The sequence below is a fragment of the Chlamydotis macqueenii genome, chromosome 2, assembly GCF_036417535.1.
Source record: "Chlamydotis macqueenii isolate bChlMac1 chromosome 2, bChlMac1.mat, whole genome shotgun sequence".
Taxonomy (NCBI): domain Eukaryota; kingdom Metazoa; phylum Chordata; class Aves; order Otidiformes; family Otididae; genus Chlamydotis; species Chlamydotis macqueenii.
In genome coordinates this window covers 67,890,235-67,906,513 of record NC_141557.1, presented here as the reverse complement: position 1 = coordinate 67,906,513, position 16,279 = coordinate 67,890,235, and the positions used below count along the sequence as shown (strand labels likewise).

General features: G+C 42.3%; 1 protein-coding gene across 3 annotated transcripts in view; it reads right to left on the bottom strand.

Moving 5' to 3' along the window:
* The window catches only part of JARID2 (jumonji and AT-rich interaction domain containing 2), a 225,360-nt gene that overhangs the window by 54,523 nt on the left and 154,558 nt on the right, over positions 1-16,279 (bottom strand). For all 3 annotated transcript variants that reach the window (XM_086740168.1, XM_086740167.1, XM_086740169.1), the window contains one exon: positions 12,539-12,708. In XM_086740168.1, coding sequence (XP_086596294.1) covers positions 12,539-12,708 — 170 coding nt within the window. The remainder of the gene's footprint in view (positions 1-12,538; positions 12,709-16,279) is intronic.

Genomic DNA, 16,279 nt, shown 5'->3' with positions numbered 1-16,279 from the left:
GTCTATTCTCTAAGCCTCATCTTCCCTAGAGTTCCATATCCTTGAGCTTTTTTCTCAGCTGCTTTCAACAGCAACCAGTACAAAAATTATAATCTGTGACACAAATGTTGTTACAGAATCATAGAATGGTTAGGGTTGGAAGGGACCTTTAAAAGTCATCTAGTCCAACCCCCCTGCAAGAAGCAGGGACATCTCCAATTAGATCTGGTTGCTCAGAGCCCCATCCAACCTGGCCTTGAATGTTTCCAGGGATTGGGGTAGCCATCACCTCTCTGGGCAACCTGTTCCAGTGTTCCACCACACTCATTGTAAAAAAAAATCTTCCTTATATCAGATCTAAGTCTACCTTCTTTTAGCTTAAAACCATTACCCCTTGTCCTATCACAACAGGCCCCGCTGAAGAGTTTCTCCTCAGCTTTCCTGTAGGCCCCCTTTAGGTACTGGAAGGCTGCTATAAGGTCTCCCTGGAGCCTCCTCTTCTCCAGGCTGAACAGCCTGTTCTCGCAGGAGAGGTGCTCCAGCCCTCTGATCATCTTCGTGGCCCTCCTCTGGACCTTCTCCAACTGGTCCATGTCATTCTTATGTTGGGGGCTCCAGAACTGGACACGGTACTCCAGGTGGGGTCTCACAAGAGCAGAGTAGAGGGGCAGAATCACCTCCCTCGACCTGCTGGTCATGCTTCTTTTGACACAGCCCAGGACATGGCTGGCTTTCTGGGTAGTAAGCACGCGTTGTTGGCTCATGTTGAACTTTTCATCCACCAGCATATCCAAGTCCTTTTCCTCAGGGCTGGTCTCGATCCATTCTCCACCCAGCCTATATTTGTGCCTGGGATTGCCTCGACCCATGTGCAGTCCCTTGCACTCGGCTTTGTTGAATTTCACGAGTTTCTCGCCAACCCACTGCTCCAGCCTGTCAAGGACCCTCTGGATGGCATTCCTTCCCTCCACCTTGTCGATCACACCACAAAGCTTGGTGTTGTCGACAAATCTGCTGAGGGTGCACTCTATCCCACCGGTCATGTGACTAACAAGGATGTTAAACAGGGCTGGTCCCAATACCGATCCCTGAGGAATGTCACTTGGACATCGAGTCGTTGACCACAACTCTTTGAGAGTGGCCATGCAGCCAATTCCTTATCCACCAAGTGGTCCGTCCATCAAATCCATGTCTCACCAGTTTACAGACAAGGATGTCATGCGGGACAGTGTCAAATGCCTTGCACAACTCCAGGTAAATTATTACTATTAGAATAGTAATCTTTTCTGGTTTTTCCTTTTTTTTCTTTAAAAGCACAGAATAAAATCCAGCACTGTGTCATTCTGCTTAGAAAGGAGGGAGGGCCTAACCCAAGTGCAAGAGCAGATACAAACTTCACCTAAGTCCTGGTATTCAATCGTTGTAATCTCAGTGTATAAATCTTCAGGCAGAATGACATTTTTTAATTCTTTCCAATCGAGAACTATGAACAACAATGGTTAAACTGCATTCCTGGGACAGCTGGGACTGTTTGGGAAGTACATTTCCAGAGAAATTAGACTACCAACATCCAATAACACAAGAGAGTCCTGCTAGCCCTCACTTTCCTGATCTAAGTGCTCTGCAATATGAGACCTCAGAGAAAAGCTGGCCCTCCTCCTCCCCCTCAGCTTTTCCTATACATTTATTGAAGTTGCCGTGCAAAACAGAAAGAAAGGGGGGAAAAAAAGCTGTTTTATTTATGCATTGTTATGAATGGAAGACACTGAAAGAAATCCAAAAGCTTTGAGTTTTCTTGCTTACTTTTTATATTAGAACTATTTTTATCATCATCTTTTATAATAAGATTTAAGTTCTGGAATAGCCTCAAATACTGAGAATTTGTTCACACCTATTGGTTGAGCTGGTTAAAACTACTTTCACTTTAAATCTATGTAGCTAAACATGTCCAAGAGGCTGAGAAAAGACCAGTTTAAAATACTGAAAATGCAAATTCCCTTTATGAGCAACCTGAAGGAAAGACAAGTCTGTTAAGTACACTGTGATTTCATTCAAGCTAAAAGAATGACAATTATGTTGATCAGGCAACACCTAACGTGTAAGTGTAAGCAGTTGACATGCACTGGTGGTTTACACCAAGCATAGAGCTAAGAAAACCCTCCAAAACGCATGGAAATAAAACTCAGACTTCTCATGACTGAAGAACTAATGAAGCGTATACAAGCGAAGCTGCACCATTAACAGTGGAAGCTATGTGATCGCTCACATTCTTTATGATAATAAAGATTCCTGTCCTAAATATCCCTCATTGGCTCTGAGACCAGGCAGGGATGTGTATATGATGCCATAGCCTACCTCTACAGCGGACCCCACTTTTTACTCAAAGCTGCTAATTTATACAAACAATACAAAGTAGTGTTATTGTAGCCACTAATGTCAAGGATCATTGGCGATGTGGAGAAGAATGGGCACTCAAGAGTTGGTTTGTTTTTTCCATCTGTATCAGTTGGTCTAACAAAATATATTGCCTTTCCTCATAAATCTGGCCTGTCTTCATCTCAAGTTAAGAAAGTAGTGGTTTTCCTTACAGACAGACTTGCTTGAGAGTTGTTGCTCTCAAGTTTCTCCATGTATAACAGATATTTATCATTAAAATGATGTATGACAGCAAGATGATAAAAGCCTTCAAAATGGTATGAGAATAAGGAAAACTGCAGGGTCACCAAACACATACCTACACACACGTTCACAAAACATACAGTTGTAGGTGCTTGATTTTTTTAATTTACAACACTATTCTGCACATCTCTGTCTTTGCCAGGACGCACTCAGCAACAGAGACCCACGGGGCAGTTATGCCAGTTCATTCTTGCACATATTTTGCCAGCCAGACAGCAAGAGTAAAGATGAGCAACCAGCCCTCCTCTTCCTCTCGTCCTCCCCAGCACCAAGGCATGATTCTCAAAGCCTACCCAGTGCAATCTAAAGAGTGACCTTAGAATTTAATTAATAACCAACAGCAAAAGAGAAAAGCTGCAACGCTCCAAATAGAGGGCAACATCTGTGCCTGGGAGGTGGTGCATACCAGGTCTCAGCACTCTAGATATATAATTCCCTACTTCTTCACTTTCTATCCCCAGGAAAACAGCAGAAAAATCTGCGAGAGAGTTACGAGAGCCTGTGGCTGTATTGAATTTTATAAGTCTCCTGTGCTGGGAGCCCCCAAGTTGCACAGGCAGCTGCTACCACTAGCACGGCAGGGGATGAAGGGCGAGAGCAGGGGAACAGCCCTCCAGTGCCTCAAAAAAGCATGCAAGCAGCCCTCCACATCGAGAAACCCACCCCGCCATGCACCTAATCAGCAGGTACCTGAAAAACCCACTCACTCAGCAAATCTGATGGAAATCTAGAAAATAAAAATTGACTTCTCACCACTTATTTAGAAGACATTTTATACAAGGAACCATCTAGACGGTCTGTGGCTGCACAGACATTTTTCATGGCATCAGAAGTGGTCTACACAGCATCTACCTCCATCTGCCCACTTGTGCTTATTCCTGTGCCAGCAGCTCAGCCATGGCAGTGTAATTTTTTTGTGGGGCCATGCAGTGAACCAGATCAGGGAACTGATCCAGATTAAAATCCCAGACTAAGGAAATTAAAGTCCATTAATACATGCTGTAACAGTAATGTAATGTTACCAACTCTCAAGTAAAGATTCGGAAAATTTCTACGAACACTTTTTCTTATTGAATGTGTAGCTTAATACATCATTTCATGTTATTAAACAAAACATGAAAAGCAGCATGTTTCCAATCTCGTGTAGAAGCCGAACGTTTTACATTCTGTCTTGATGATGTCTAGGCACACACTTCCTAAATGCCTTTCCCCCCCAAAGACAGCCAATTTGTTTTGCTTCAATATTTGCAGAAAAGCACGTGCCATCACCAGAGAACGGGAAAACGCAATCGCAACACGTTGGGAAAGAAGGAGAAGCCATGGCAGGAGTAAACTGAAAGAAAGGACATGCAGCAGTAGCAGAGCAGAAGAAGGGAGAGGCTCAGATATGCTGGGGCTGGAGAACAAGGCGAGTGGTGAGAGATAAGTTAGCAGATGGACACAGGCTGCAGGAGCAATGGGAGAAAGAAGATACTGAAGGAATTACTGACTTGAAATAGTAACAAATACAGTAAAGTGGGAAGGACACCTTGTATTGAGCAGCTTTAACAGGAATATCTGTCTGATAGCACTGTCAACCTGCTTCCCTGATCTGGACACTTGCCACTCACCTTTTCCCACTTAACAAGTCACTGTTAACTCACAGTTGAGAGCAGAAAAGCTACGGCCAAGGCCAGGCAGCAACCTGGAGGGAACTTCCCAGCCCTCTCTCCCTCCTCCAAATAACTGCAGGAAGGCCAAATCACCAAATCTGGCCCTCGTCGTACAATTCTGAAAGCCTAACAGATTGCCTTGGCTGACTAAGGGATTGCAAGCCAGGTGGAAAGCTCAGACAGCCAACAGAACCTCAGGTATCCCCTCCTCACCAGTATCAGAGGAGGAGTTACTGCTCCTGCTCCTGTGAGGAGATATTGCTGTGTGTGGCAAATTTTGTGAAAATCATTAATGGCGAGTTGTCTTTCTTAAATTCACTCATCATGGTTACAATGAACTATGAATTAATACAAAAAGGGAGGATACTCAGCTCTCTAAAAAATGAGGTTTGAAGTATGTTTGGCAACCTTTTCCATCAGTATCTGCAGTTTTATTATTGAAATTCTCTCTTGAGTATTTTTGTCTCCCCTCCTATTGTGAAAGCAACACAAAAGAAAACCTAACTATATAGGAAAAACAATTACCACAACTATACACAAAGTGTTGCCTAATGCATATGAAAGAATGACAAATGTATTTTATGTCCTCTGTTATAATAATTTGATGCTTATACAACAATAAGTACAAAGTAAAAGATGGGGTTTTAAAACATGGTGCTGCTTTTAGCAGTTTTCTTAGAAAGATGTTACCCTTTGCATGTGCAAAATTCAGGCTTGCTACTAACAGTAGGCAGAATTGATGCTTACGTAACCTGTACATACAGATGTGTTGACCTCAGCAGCAAGTGCCTGATTAATAGAATAAACTATACTCTTTTTCAGCCATTTTATTTTACTAACGAGGTTATTATTTTTTTTTATTTGACAAATGTGTAATTTTCCCTCCTAAATTACGGTATGTTTTGTTTCTCATTAAATTACATTAACTTTTGTCTTGGACTAGCTAAACATATTTTAAAAGCTCTGAATTTGGATCTGAAGAGTGGAATCAGAAGTATGGAAAGTGCATGCGCTTTGCCAAAAGCACTATTTCATTACTCTTCAGAATTAGCTGGCAGTGTTTCTGCAATATTTACTAAAGTACAAACCAAATGTTTTCATCTGGACAGGATTCAAACCCTGGTATGTTACAACCACAACAAAAATCATCTCAGTCCAAGAGCCTTCTCTGTAATTTGGGCTGTGGTTTCTGCAAAATTGGAGGATTCTTCTCCATGAATTATTTACACCGACTCCCTCTCTAGCTCCTCTGTTTTTTTTCCTCCTAACAATTAAACATAACCCAGATGTGCTTTGGGAAAATCTTAAAACAATTTAAGACATCGGAATGATTTAAGAACAAGGCAGGTCAAGGTATGTGGGACTTAAGCCTGCCCTGATAAACATACAGCATGCCAAGCCCTATAACAAGCCACTCCAGAGTTTTGGCTTCTCCTCTGACACACGGCTCCATTTTGGGGCTGTACGCAGGTGGAAAAACCTTGCCTCCCAAATCCTCCCAAGGTACTGGCATCTCGGTGCTTAAAATTTAGGGCCTGCTTCTCATTTATTACATGTCCTACCTACCACGTTTTGGCAGGACAGCGCCAAGTCCCTGAAGTGCAAATAAATGTAATTTATGCCTGCACTTTATGGTCATTTTACAGAATAAGGCTAGAAGAGAATGAACCGCATAAACTCTATAGGAAAGAGCAATTGTGTCTTACTTGTCTGACTCCACCTGCAGGAACCGTCTCAGAGGGAGCTCCCTGGAGCCTGAGCGAGAAGGAGGAAAAGGCCATCCCAAGTACAGAAACAAAATAGAGCTCAGAAACACACCAAAGCTAAAACTCTCCCTTCCTCTTGCCATTGTATGAATCACAAGATGCTTAGTGTTACGGCTAACTTATCAGCTAGTGTAATAACATAAACCCCATTTTCTTCTCGGTCCACTCTTCAAAGCAGTAGAGCTAAAACCAAAAAGCCAAAGAAAAATGTTCTTTTTGAGGGAAATGGAGTGAAGCTAGGGAAATGCATGAATCTTCAGGGAAAAAAAAAACATAAGGTTCACTTTCCAAAGTCCACAAAACATACACCAGAGTAACAGACTACTGAATATAAAAAAAAAAAAAAGTACAGTGCTTCTCACATCTACGATTCGTATCTGACAATTTACCTCCACTAATCTTGCTAGATTCAGAGCTGAATCTCAAAATCAACCCTTCCCGCATACACTTCGACCTCTGACTTTATATTCCTCTCTACCACGAACAAGACAAGTCCGTAAATCCCAAGCCACCATGCTGCCGTTCCCAGAAGGCTACCAGGCTGTGCTTCATACCCAAAAGATCCTGAGCCCCATTCCTAGCACAGAATAAGCCTTTCACGGAGCACTGAACCTATGGTAACGTTCACAGGTTACAGAAGCAAGCGCACATGTTTCTGGCTGGGAGGAAGGGCAGGAATTGCCTTTGCCAGAATACTTCATATTGCCCACCTGGGTCCCGAAAACTGTGGGCACAGAGGTTTTGAAGCACTGCTGCTGCCATCAGAGCACATGGGTTTTACGCCAGTAGCTCATCCATAAACAATGTCCAGCTATGTCAACACCGGTATTCAGAGCTCCATTTTACAGAAAAACTAAGCAGCTCACCAAGGGACTCAGGGAGAGCCTCTGGCAAATACAAAGGCTGAACCACAAGATTAGTCTCCCATTTCAAAAAGCTAATTTCACTCTGTGGCTTTTTGCATAGGTAGATATTGGAATCATTAACATGAGAAAGGGACCCCAAAACAGGCAGATCAGGATAAAACTTTGATTCGGCTGCCGTACTACACACTACCAATGTGAAGATGCAGCCTTTGCTGCATTTCTGGAGGAATGGCCCTCTAGCAGCACTCCCATCCCCTGGGAAGGAATAATGCCACGGTGTCGGGTGCCAAGCTCTCTCTGTGCACTTCATACACATCCTTTTCACTGTCAGCCCACATATCCACTTCTCCCTGCCAACACTGATTAAAGTACTCTTATCCTAAACCACTGTGGGAGTGAGTTACCAGCCCAGTGCAGCATATTCCACAGGTGGACTACATGGTTGCATGTATGAGATGAGATATACCTCTTTTTTACACTTCAATGATACTCCTAACTTAAAAAAAAGAACTTCAGAATTGTGAGATTTCAGTGGCTAAATGCAAACTTATTTTTACTAAATGGTTTGTGCGATTAAGATTCTATACCCTGAAGTTTATTCTTGTGTTTTCAATCTATCCTAAAATTTCAGTCTCAAACATCAAATGATTTAACAACAAAATTGATAAAAAGTCTCCCTTTAGGATTTTAAATAAATTATCATAAATCTTCATGTTTTAGAATTATTTTGGAATTATAGAAACTAACCCACGCTGCAAAGAAGATCACGTTTTTGGACAGTGTCAGCATTTCATTGCTTTGCTTCCAGCCTAATCAAGTCACTGCGCTATTTAACGTGCTTACTCTGATCTGGAGAGTACATCTCCACAGTGGGAACGCGCTCCCTTGGAAGCCTGGGACTTCAAGAATGTGATTGAGCTGACAGTGGTCGGCTCTCATAAAGGCCAGCATACCTACTGACACTGAATGACCAGGCAAGTGTACTTTCTGCCTCATTAAAAGCAATGCAAGTTAATGGTCATTTTCTAACATGCCCAAAATTAAGAGCTCCCAAGGTTTTGATTTTGGGGCCTCTCCTGTTGTGATGGAAAATCTCTGTAGGTGTCTACTGGTACAGACAATACAATACCTCCTACTAAGACAGGGGATAGAAGACTGGGATCGAAGGCCCCCAAGCCTACCAACTACACAAGGTGTTTAAAACAAAAAGCTTGGTTAAGAGCAAACTGCAAGAGGACTGTGGCACTGTGATTTTGAAGTTACTGAAGTTCGGACAATTGTGCTATAGTGAGATTTTCTATTTTGGTTTTGCCCAGTTGTAAGAAACCATTGTATCATTAAGTCACTGCAGTACTCAAAGAAAATGAACAGTCACGCGTTTTGCAGAACAGTTGTTAGAAGAGCCTGAAAACTCAATTTCTGAGATCTCAATTAAACCATCTTTATTTAGGAATCCCTGAAATTCTCTAGCATGTAATTCCCAGAGGCCCAGCTTAATTAGAAAATTGATCATGGGAAAACTTCTTAAAATGTAGTCTCCTAATCACAGCCTTCCTGTTATCACCTTTTGCCAAAGATCCATTGCTCACAGGGAGTTGTTTCTTCCTCCCCCCACCTTTAGCCGTGTATTATTTCACTTGCAATATTTTAACAATAATAAAGGTAACTTTAATGCACTGTAACAGGAGCTAGTAAGAAAAATTTGATCAGAGGCAGAAAATACAGTAAAAGTGAAAGCTGCTGTACAACTGCACAGAGATGACACACTCGTATCTACATGCGCTGCTGAAAGATACTAATTATGCCTCTGGCAAAGGGCATACGGGCTCCTTCAAAGAAGCTATTTAAAGATAAGAATGTTGCAGACAAACACTTCGGAGATATCTACGCTACTCCCTTCTTGTGTTGGAAATTCTAGGTCACAATTTTTAAAAAAAAAAAAAAAAAAAAAAGGAAAAGATTTTAAAATAATAGAAAGCAGAGGAGCTTTGTCAAGTCTGGCCAGTGAGCCAGTGAGATGTATTCCAGCGTGCTCAGACATTCATCAACTGTTACAGTTTTTTCATTCTGCTCTGCTTACCTTTCAAGAAGTAATTAGTATGTTGCATTATCAAATCAAGGGTTCAAAAACAAACTAATAAGAAATACATCTGAAGTCCCTTATATTCTGGATAATGAAACCAAGCAGGTCATCTTGGTTAAATTATCCCCCTTTGAAATTACAGGATGCTAAAATAAATAAATAAAAGTTATTTGAATCATTTCTGAAACATCGGAGAAGGCCAGGTATATGGGACTGCTTTTCCTAAACATAGGACCTTACACACATCAAGGGCCTTTCTTCCATGTTGTCGCATGATAGCACTGTGCCATCACTCACAGAATTCAGCTGCTTCTGCTTAAAATAAACTCTCTAGAGAAGTGAAGAGCAAGCTTCTAGCGGACACCTGGATTTTTAAATTTCTTTGTTTAAAAATACAAAAATGAAAGTGCATGCTGACATGGTGCCATGAATTTACACCATGCTTCTGACACTGCCACTGGGTGCGGAGGGTCAAGGACAGAGATGTGACCACAGAGCTGTTTTCACATTAGTCCTGGAGAAGAGTCCCTTGCTGAAGAAAAGCTTCAACAATGAATGCAGGGACTATATCATCAGAGTATTTTGAAGGACTAGGACCTAAGAGAGTATCAACACTACAAAAAAATTTTAAAAACTAAATAAAACAAAACAACCTCCCCCTCAAAAAATACACACAAACGTGGATTTACTGTCCTGGATCATATTGCTACTACACTTACTACTACTAAAAAAAAACTTTTGAAGTGTTGTCCTCTTTATTTCCATGTAATTGTGTGTTGCATTTCATTATGAAAGTGCAAATCATCAGGGCTGGACAGACAGATCTGGACAAAAATCAGAAAAACCACATCCCACTATGCAAGCAATTTTGAATCCCTCAACACTTCAATAAACAATAGCACAGAGGTTCAAAACCCAAACAAACCCTTTCCAAAAAAATCACAAGTTTTCTCTACGCAGCGTTTAAGTAAGCTGCTGGCTCTTCCCTGCCCAGGCTCACTGGGTACCACCAGAAGAGCAGCACCAAACTAAGCCTAAGAGTGCCCTGAAAGGCCACTTGTGGGACCTTTCTGGAGCTGGATGTATCAGTAGGCTGCTACATGAACTTCCTGCAAGCATATTAAGAACCAGCTTCCACCTCCTTCTTCCGATGGGCACATCAAGAGAGACCACCACCTGGAGCTAAACCACTTGAGGGACCAAACAGGCACAACCTCAGGCAGCCAGGGCCTCCTGAAGGACACAGCAGTTTAGATATCAAAGCCAGAACCATGCTAATAGCAATCTCAACAACCCCACTCCCTCTCCCTCTGAGCCACAGCCACCTTCCTGCTCCTCCACAGAAACACAACCAGGTATCCAAGAAGATTTCCCCCTCCCTGTTTTTACTGGCTCTTTTCAGGCTTTATACAAGGGTGATGGAGCAATAAGCTTGTAGAGGTGCTGAAACAGAGAGCTGACAGCCTCCCCTTTCTGCTTTTCTTCAGCCTGGTTAAGTAGACCAAGAATATGCCATGTGTGGCTCTCAGAGAAGATTTTCCCTCACGGTTTTTAATACAATTGTAATTGGGATCTTGCCGTCTGAATGCACGTGTTGTCTGAAATATAGGAGTACTCCTGCATACTGAAGAAATTAGGAATGAATTACAAGTTCTTAATTGACAGTACAAAACATCAATTATTCTACAGATGAATAACAAAGAAGAAAATTACAGGTGCAAGAGCTAAACAGCCACTGATTAAAATAAAAAAAAAACCCCACCACCAAACCTTCTGAATGAAGCACTGGAATAGGACAAAAGTACCCATGCTTCTTATTAGCATTGTAAAGCAGAATGCTAAGAGACAATAGGAAATAAAAATGGAGATAAGTCACATCCCCACACAGGTTGCCTTTCTTTAAGTGCAAGTGCCTTCAAAGCTATAAATAACACATGCTTAGTTAGCAAGCAGTGGAAAAAAGTGTATGAATGCAGCCATGTGTGCTCACACACACACACACGCATCCCCCCTCCACCATCTGAATTTTCCCACCAACAACTGTGGCAGTTGGCCCAGATCACAGCAGTGACATGCTGCCAACAGACTGATCAACCTCACAGCAGACTAAATTAGAAATACATTTCCACAGATTAAATTTCAGAGGACTGTGATACCACTTTAAACTCCATTAGACTCTGCTCCTCACAATCCTTTAAACAAACACAAAAGATAGCAAACCACCCCCCTCCATCTCCTCCACCCACCGGCTTTACCAGAAGTCCCAACAGGATGGAGGCTCCATATTGGACCAGAGTCAAGACAGATATATTAGCAACCGATCTAAAGCTACCACTACCCTAAAATCTCACAGAGGAGAAGAAAAAAGAAATCAAACCATGCTGCATTATGGTGAGAAAGCCTCAGCAGGAAGCTATGGGTGGTACTGAGCAGTCCTGCTTGCAGATGCAACGAAGACCTCAATCCTGGAAAGGGAAACTCAAACACAAGCTTTGAAGGATTCAATCCACTAGGTAAGACTTTTGCAGACAAACCTTAACTGTAACAAATGCCCACCTTTTCATCAGGTAAAGGGATGAAACAACAGCAAGAGGCAGCATTTCAGCACATGAAGGATGGAGCCGTGGCTAGCTAAGGGGATGTGGGGGCAGCTGCTGAAATAGAAACATACCACGAGAGCTAACAGGATAGCTGGGAGATTAAACTGAAAAATGCTATCTTCAGTGCACGATTTGGGACATGAGGCCATGGAAAGTCCAAATGAAAATGACCACTCAGGTAAGGTCTCCTTCTTCAGCTTAATCTGGACAGACAGCTGTACCTCACACTAAGGTCCCCAAGTCTGGCATGCAGGCTCGCAGACACACAGCAGTGATCCCAGACACACACACCATTCAACTCCAGCCAGGCTCAGGCACGTGCTATTGTGAGATAATTCAGGTCTCTCTCTGTTCAACTTCAGATACCTCATCTGCACATGGGCTGCAGAGTGGAGAGGCTCACCTGTTTTAATTATCATCACAGGAACAATCCAGCTCCCGGAGCAGCTAGGAAGAACAAGAGCAACCCCTCCACTCACTATCAGATGAAAAGCCTCACTCAGATTCAACAATAAAGGACAGTGAGTAGGCAGAGAAGGGGAATTTTCAACCAGATTTCTCCTCTTGCAGGAACAAGTACTCAGGCAAGTTAAGCACTTCTTCATTTTACAGTCAGACAAAACAGAGAATGGGGGAGGACTTAAGAGAGCTAGACAAAAGCCCATTCAGGATAACAGAGTGCTAAGCATAAAAGAAATTTCCTTTTGCACTATTACTGGCCTCATTTTATGGTCTTTCCAACCATGAACTCGATTGCTCCTGCTGCAGATACAGTCAAATTGCTAAGAGCTGAAATACACACAATATATTCAAGTGCAGCACCAGCACACTTGTCTAGCTGCTACGCCATGCCCGGTGCTGTGGCTCATTCTTTGAATGAGACTGCCCCGCTAAGCTGCTGCAAGACTCCTACCTCGAAGACAGAGGAAAGTGAGAAAATCTTCTGTCTTGGGCTTCCTTTTGGAGAGGTCAGAAATCTGAGTGGCGGGAGGGGGTAACAACGGCTCCACTATCTTTATTGGAGTTGTGCTGGGACTGTTTGGCTGGGACTGAGCAAACTTCCTTTGTGCTTGCAGCCTTGGCCTGTGGAAACAAGAGCATATCAGAAGCACGTTAGGCAGAACTTGCAGGAGAGACATCAGAACATTAAGAAATCACTGTTTAAAAGGAAACGGGGACAGGGAGGGGGACGGAGAGAGAGAGAGAGATACGAATCCAGCTCCCACAAATACCATATCCCTACCCAGGTCAACTGCAAATACAGTATTTTATTTGGCTTACCCTTTGATAACTTCTGTGACAGTTTGGAAAACCAGAAAGGGAACATCTTGACCATAAAATCTGTGAGTGCTATTTCATATGTTCTGAGTGTTTTCTCGCACATCATACAATTACAGTTTACCATTCACTTATTTGGAAATTTAAGCTGTATTTTGCACCATGAAAATGTCTTTTTTTTTTTAAGTGTTAGTGTTCTTTGCTTCTTTTTTTTTTTAATTAATTTACAAATGAGGTTTATTTTAGCCCATTAAGGTTTTAATTTATTCCAATCTGCTAGAATCTTATCTACATGGTAAAACATATATTAATAGACAAGTTATCTATGTTAGTGCCCAGTTCTACAAAAACAAATCAAAACCTTTAGGGAAAGATATTTTTGACAGGGAAAATACCAGGTAAAAGCCATTAGATTTTTGTTCCCTTGGCCATAGCCCAGAAGGCAGTAAGCAAGGAGGTCTGGGGTGGGGTTAAGCAGTATTTGTGACAAATTTATAAGGACGAAGGACATGCATGAAGTGAATTTGCCTCAATCCTGGTACTGGGCAACGGACCGACACACTCCAGTAAGTTTCAGAGCGTGCCCAGGCACAGCTGTAGGAAATGAACAGATGCAGATGGTCTTGGCAGTCAGGCTGCAAATTATTTCAAACCTATCTGAAGCCTCTGATTAACTGCTAGGTGGCAATGAATATGATTTTCTTTAATATGGCTAGAACGCAAATTGGTATTAGGGAAAGCGCTTTGGGGCAGGACAGATACCCAGAGGGGGTCTCACTGGGAACCTGACTCGGCTCAGCATTTAAGGACATACTAATTTCTCACTTAAGCAACTGGGATTCTAATTATTATCTTTATTACAGCTTCAAAAAGGAGAGAAGCTACTGAAAGAACTTAAAACATCATTGAGAAAGGATGCAATTTTATGTCATTTTCTTCCGTAATAGCAGAGTATTTACATAATGTCAAACTGAAACACGTATCAAATAACACCGAAGGAAAAGCCTGGTCTTGTCACTCCATGGCAGGCTTGACTGTTATGACTTATGGAAAGCACAGTTATAGTTCAGTGTGGATGAAACACGTAATTGGCAAACCTCTTCTTTTTCATGGATATTAAACTTAAATAGTTGGGTAAGAAGTAGTTTGGTACTTTATTTTAAACTTCCACAATTTTGTGGCTAACATAGAAAAAAAAAGTATTTAAAATCCCAGCAGTATTTGTACACACATATACACACATCCCGTAACGACAACAGAGAATAAAAGTAGCATCAGCAGTTTTCTTCCTGAACTCTGCATAAAATTGTCCATGTCGTCACTATCCAACTCCCACTCCCCCAAACAACAAAAACTACCACCCATTCTTACTGCTTATTTTCACCTCCTTAATGGCAAATACAGCACGGTGTTTATAATTTTTTTATCGCGCTGCTTATAATTTCTGAACTGGAACTAAAAGACAACTGAACACATAGATTTCCTCGTACCTTGAACAATTACCCTTCCAGAAGGAAGGTCTTGTATAGGCCTGTATATCCCAAAAATTACTCAGACTGCTTTGCAAAGCTCTATTCCTTCAAGCACATGGAAGACACCCGCACAGGATGAATGGGATTTTAATTTCAGCCAATTACATTTCTATCACCAAAACCACACATGTAGCCAGAGAAAAACACTTTGCGTTGGCTTCTGTTCTGCACAAAACGTACTCTCTCTCGCCAGAGACTCTAAAGGTTAGAAGCAACCTGCCTGCTGCTCTCATCTGCAGAGCAATTTTTCCCCACTGATGTCCTTCCTCAGCTTGGCTGTTAGGAACAGACACGATCCACTCACCGCATCTCAAACTGCCTGCTCAAATCTCATGTGATCACAGATAAGCAGTTAGGAAGACTCCACAACCACCACCTCCCCGAAAAGTAAAGGTTAAGCCTGTTTCATGGTTCAAAATTAACCCTTTGCAGCAAGGATCGGCCAGGGCTGTTTGCAGCATCCCCATTATTGATCCCTAGAGCACTGAAAGAGGATTAGGGAATGACTTGTAAGTCCAGCACAGACATGAAATCAATTAGAGAACTGAAGGTACTTTTGGTTCAATCTGTCTTTGAAAATACACTCTCAGCTAGCCATCCTTCCCCAGTACAAACAATTCCCCACTCATTTTGCTTGCCTGCTTCCCACGGGGCAGCAGCAGCACCAGTTCTCCCCTACCCACCATGCTCCTGTGGGGGGGGCCTGTCATTTCAGCGAGGGCAGTGAAAATGCCAGACCTTCCCTCCACCCAGCTTCAGGCTACAACCCTCAAGCTTTGCCAGTTCCTGGGGAGGCTGTGGAGACTTGGTGCTGTATGGTCAGATGTGTCTGAGATGCTTCTCCTCTCACACCTCTGTTGATATTTGCTGTACTTCCTCCCGCTTGGTGTGAACTCACCAGTGCCACAACAACAGGCCTGCTCCTTACGAAATACTCTTTTTTTATTATTATTAAAACCCTGAGCAGTTACAAGGTGGAAGCATCACCAATTTGACTTACGAACACTAGTAAACAAAGGCATCCTTTTGTAACAGCTGCATCCTTTAGGTTTCTGCAACAACTACTGTTCTTTGCATGGATAGGCATGTGCTCCACGGGCTTCTGCTTCAATGGCTGAGAGTGTACAGAGCGAGCCATGAGCAAGAAACAAGCTATTCTGCAGCTCCAACACACTAGGATGAGGCACTGAGGTAAGGAAACAAAAGCCAAGCTTTTAAGCAGCCTTTGCTCCAGATTTGTGTAAAGATGACCAGTTTAAAACGTAGGCCAGCAAAGGAGAAACATAAAAATTTCAAAACATGGGCAACAAGTTTAAACTGTTTCCTTGTGAAGGGCTGTATGCATCTTAATAATCTTACGTATCCCCATGAAAAACTCCAGAAGCATAAAACCAATTATTTCAGGTATGGTTTCACATTACACTTAATCCAATGTAAGTGTGAAGCTGCTGCCAAAAAAAGGAGGTACCCCTCTCCACTACAGTTACATCAGATCAAGCGTAGCAGCTCGTCGTACTCATTCACGCATCACTTTTGAGCACAGCAGAATAGGTAAGGCAGTGATAAAAGTGCTCAGAAACACATTTTGTGTGTGATAAACACATAACACCACTGCTGCGGCTTTTGCTCTTTGCTTGCTAATGCAACAATTTCTGCTGCAATGAACTATTTAGTGTACATTTGGCAACACGAGACAGACTGGCATGAGTGGCAAAAAGAACAACAAAAATCTTGCTTGCATCCTCCAAATAAATCGCTCATTCTGTCCCCATTGAAAGGGTATATGCTATGTAAGACCAATAAATACGCAAACAGAAAAAGCTTTGCAAAAAGGAAAAGGATGA